The sequence below is a fragment of the Austrofundulus limnaeus genome, unplaced genomic scaffold, assembly GCF_001266775.1.
Source record: "Austrofundulus limnaeus strain Quisiro unplaced genomic scaffold, Austrofundulus_limnaeus-1.0 Scaffold270, whole genome shotgun sequence".
NCBI lineage: Eukaryota > Metazoa > Chordata > Actinopteri > Cyprinodontiformes > Rivulidae > Austrofundulus > Austrofundulus limnaeus.
In genome coordinates this window covers 684566-689511 of record NW_013952672.1, presented here as the reverse complement: position 1 = coordinate 689511, position 4946 = coordinate 684566, and the positions used below count along the sequence as shown (strand labels likewise).

Sequence of the window (4946 nt, the reverse complement as noted above, 5' to 3'; positions counted from 1 at the left end):
GATGGATGGATGGATGGATGGATGGATGGATGGATGGATGGATGGATGGATGGATGGATGACATTAACAAGTTAAAGATCTCAAGATGTGTTCTCATCCACTTTTTAACTTGAACCCAACACTGATCCCTGGTCTTGACCTTTATATCTAAACTTTCTTTTGCAGCCAATGTTGCTCAATTCTGCATTTTTTTTATTTTTAAAACCTTAACTCTTTTAAAATGACACTATAAATGTGTGATGTTAATACCACTAACTGTATCAAAAAGTTTCTCTTCAAAACCATTTTTAAATCAGGATATAGAAACAATGAAAGACTTGATTTTGGACTAATTTGCTGATACACAACTTCCCATTCTTTCACCAGCAGCAACACACGCAGACTCAGACCAACCATCTGGCTGCAGTTGTGCAACAATAGGCTCTATTTGTGTGAAAAAGCCTGCGGCTGCAAACTTTGGCCCAGGAGTAAATCCACAATCTGTATTTAGAGCCACTTGTTTCCTCTTCCTTTAGTCCTAGATGCAGCTTTTGAATAGCAGGTATTTAGTTTTCAGTGTTGTAGGTTTTCAGTGGTGAAGCTGCAGTTTGGAGCAGACTTTGGGTGATTTGAAGAGCTCTTACACTCTCCACAGTTGGTGGTTTCGTCTGGGCGTTTGGAGTCTGTATTCTCGGTTCTGTACAGTCAGACTATAATTTACCCTTTTGCATTTTTACTGTTTATATTTCAGCAGAGCTTTCTACAGAAGCAGCTCTCTGTGTGGGACTTTCCAGGGATCACTGCTACACAGATTCAGCACTTTCCAAACAAGATGTTATTCCAACTGAGTAAATCTTAGAAAATATGTCGTTAAACAGCTGAAATTAACTGTGAGGTCACAATTAAACATGGCCGCTGAAGATATGACATCAGCTATGAAGCCACATATTGCAGTGCTTTTTCAGGAGTCCCACAGACATCCAAGGTTTCACTCAAACAGAAAAAGAGCCACAAAATGAGACTGCTCGAATGAATGACAYCAGACTGCACTTACTCTGGTCTCCAGAAACCAGCAAGTCTGAAGTCAATGAGTAGAAAAACAAAGAGACAAAGAACCAACGTACAACTGGATTTATAAAGTCTTAATTTATTCTCTTGAATTTATAAACATCTCTTTTTTGAAGGCGTTCTGATCAAGATGGTGGCTTTGATTCAGAATAAATGTAAGGGTAAAAGTTTTAGAATGAGTAGATCAAAAATAAGACTGTTTAGCAAATAATTTCTCAATAAAACAAGGAATACCAATCCCCTACTGCCTGTCATGTCAGAGTTTTAAACACAGTTAGTTCATTTTGTTGGGGAATTATGGAATTATGCTCTGGTGAAACATTTAAAAGAAAATTATGAGCGATCCAACTTGATATAGTGTGATGTGTTAGCCATTGATTTGACCCTTCTCAAACAGACTGACATCTTTTCCACAACCACAGGATGTGTCTTTCAAAATGGCTGTTTAAGTGAATGAGAAGCAACTCATTGCACCAGCTGGGGTTAATTAACTTGTCACCAGATGAAAGATAATCGCCCGTGCATTAACTATCCAATTGGAGGCTCGTACCTGTTTGTTTGGTTAAATCCAGGTGGCGACTCTAGTTTTGGCCAGGCAAGTCATTCTGTGCTTCTCTAATAAAATTACCTAAATGTTAAACTCTCAAACTCCACTTAGTCTCTGGTTGATCGGTGTGGAAGGAAAGATGGATTTTCCTTTTTGCCTCGTAATAAATGGATACGACTCATAAATCTGCAGGCATGTGTGAGTCTGAGGTTATCCAAAACCACAAAAACGTCTTTTCTACATGCATCTTATCCCTTTATAACCCCTAACCAGCTTTTATATTTTTCCCAGTTGGTCCCTGATGTCCACCCTCCTCTGTGTTGTTTATATTCCCTCCCTCCTCCCTCCTCCTATCTCACTAGATGTCCCTTTGCTCTCTCTCTGTCCATATCTGTATAAGGCATTGAAAAGGAGAGGTCTGTGACTGGACCCTCCGGTCCTGGCTAATGGCTGCAGGCTTGTCTCTTTGTGTAAATATTTGCACGAAGGGATTATAGATGGTCTCACACATTTGAACGTGGAGTAGTCCTGCTCTGCTTTGAACCACATTTGGGCAAAAAACAGATCAGAGTGTGGCCTAAAACCATGACACAACGAAAGCAATTGTACCATAACATGTTTCGGTGAAGTTTGGAGGTACTGACGTGTGCTAATGACTCCGTCTGTGTTGTTTCTGAACAGGCACCCAGCAGTGACCTCCCTCTCAAACATGTAGACACCATGGTGAGTTTCAGCTGCCTTTTTCTGTTTGTCCTTGCTCATTGTTTATACTCTAACCAAGTTTGGATTATTAAAGTGTCCACAAGTTTGGTTCTGTATACAATCTGCAGACGGTAAACTGGTAATCATGAACAGGTTGAGGTGTCCAAGATGGAAGCTCACAAATCACAAATATATCCACAAACACCTGTAACTTTTAGCTATGAGAGAAAGCGGTATTTGTCAGCTAATGATTAACAATTGACAAAAAAGTTTTTTTTTCTTATTTTGCTTTGCTAAATTGAAGTGAGGTTCTGTTAGAACTGGGCGGTATGACTCAAATTTTATATCACAGTATTTTCAACAATTACACCGGTTTCACTGTATTTTATGGTATTTTTTTCCTCACAGCTCTGCTGATAATAAAATGTACAAACTTTGCTTATTGACTTTTCTTTGACTGTACCTCTGTATCACTGTTTCCCTCCTCTTGTACGTCTTTTCTTCTTTGCGTTGTTGTAGACAGTAATCATGCATTTAGGTCCGATCGTGAAGGGTTGAGAAAAACCATTATGAGGTCTATCATTGCGTGTAAATAAAACTTAAAAGGATGACTCACCTTGCACACCAGTCAACTCAGCTACACTACAAAACTACTTCCCCCTGGGCTTTTCACAACAGAAGCACGCTAGAGTCTCCATGCAATAACGTCTCCATTATAATGTAGCGCGTTAAATTTAACGTGCACGTCGCTGAAGAGTTGTTTACTGCATTCAGCAATTGTGAAAACGGGATGTTTTTTTTTACGTCAGACCGTCACCATATAAGCGGCTGAAACACCACCTGCCGCCAGTTGTTCCAACAGTAACGTTAGCATGCTAATGCGCTTAGCGGTGCTGCGAGAAAACGTGTCCCCCGGGAAACAGTTCACTGGCGGCTGCGACGAAACGTTCTGCACGTGTTCAGGCTATTTACACTGGTATTCAGAAAATTCATATCATAACAAAAATAAAAACTCGTTTTCAGTACAAATCAGTAAACCGCCCAGCACTAGGTTCTGTGGAAATGTAATGAACAGTTAATGCTGTATCATATTATTGGTAGATAGCTCTCTGAATGACCTCACTTTTGAGAAATAGTTGCATTCTGACAAGACTGAAAAGATAACCGCATGGACTCAAATGAATGGGTCAAAGCTAAATGAAGCAAAACACTAGTTGAATAGGTAAAATGTGCAATTTGCTAAATAAAAGCTAAATGTAGCATGCTGAGTCAGCATTCACAAAATGAGAAAAGTCTGTAACTGATAGACCTCGTGGTCCCGTACAATCACTTCAACATGCACACCTTTATTGTAGAACACACATAGCTCACCTCTGGGACTAAATGTTTGCACTGTTAGTAAGTTTAAAAGAAGGAAGCAATCAAAACTTTAAATGTTCTGTAACAACAGACTGAAACCCACAGCTACAAGAACAACAGAAACATTCTTGTGTCTCCGTAAGCCGCTGCAATGTTGGTGGACATGTTGGTTTGAGCCCAGACTCCACAGGTAGCTTTGGGTAATAACATACTTAAACTAAATCTGTTGAATCAAAYTAAAACCTCAGAGTAATGACTCTTCTCCCCGTGTGTGCCTTATGGCAACACAAACGTGCGTGTTTGCTTTGGACTCACAGGACAATATTTGTCTCTGACAACTTCCTGCGAGTCGATTTGGTCYGAGAAAGGAAGGATCGAGTGACCAATTTAGAGTTACTATCCAAAGCCGAGTGCCCAGTTTCCCCACAAGAGCTAAATCTGTATGGGCATGTCTTTGTTTGTTTATGTGACTGCTGTTTTCTTGGTGGTTCCTAAGTTTTCTTCCAATACACATAAAAAATAACTTTCTGAGTACATGGAATACTTTATGAAAGTTTTATTGTCATTTTAGTTGAATGTGTAAAGGTCTTCTTGTAGTCTTACATATTGTCAGTAGTTTTGAYCAAATTGTTGTTATTTGCTCTTTTTGGTACTTTATGTACTATTTCTCTAAGTTTGTCTTTGTATTTGTTTAATTTTAGAGAAATACCATACTCAGTGACCGAGTCACTGARTGTGCATATACAGTATGTCTGTGTGTATATACTGACAATATTTATGAATGTAGGCATGTATGTATGTATATATTTATATATGTATGGGTATGTGTATATATTTATATATGTATGGGTATGTGTATATATTTATATATGCCCTCCATGTATTTATCCATTTATCTTTCAGTTGAGCGGACAGATGTTGGGTGTGTGGTCCTGTGTTTTGTTGGTGTATATTTAATATACTTCTAATCGCTATTTCAATCTTTCTAATTACTTCTCTCTCTGTTTTTCTCTCTGTCTCTATTTTCTCTACACTTAAAAAAAAGAAAAAAAAAGTCACTGATGATGAAGAAATAAATAAAGTAAAACTAATGAAAAAATGTTTGGATTTAAATTCTGCTCATTTGCTTCCTTTATGTCAAAATTCTAAATATTGATGAGACAAATTTACATTCTGTGAAAAAAATACAGCATCATTGCTGAGTACTGAGGTTCAGTGAATTATTGAAGCTAAATGGAGCAATAAATATGAAGCTAAAAGCTAAAAAAATATACTAGCTAAAAGCTAAAAA

The 4946-nt window shown here is 38.1% G+C and overlaps 1 protein-coding gene across 11 annotated transcripts in view; it reads left to right on the top strand.

The window, feature by feature from the left end:
• The window catches only part of tns1b (tensin 1b), a 90174-nt gene that overhangs the window by 35703 nt on the left and 49525 nt on the right, over positions 1-4946 (top strand). For 10 of the 11 annotated variants that reach the window (XM_014020873.1, XM_014020877.1, XM_014020871.1 and 7 more), the window contains exon 5: positions 2276-2317. The exons of the other annotated variant lie outside the window; for it this stretch is intronic. In XM_014020873.1, the coding sequence (XP_013876327.1) occupies positions 2276-2317 (42 nt within the window). The remainder of the gene's footprint in view (positions 1-2275; positions 2318-4946) is intronic. 11 annotated transcript variants of the gene reach the window in all.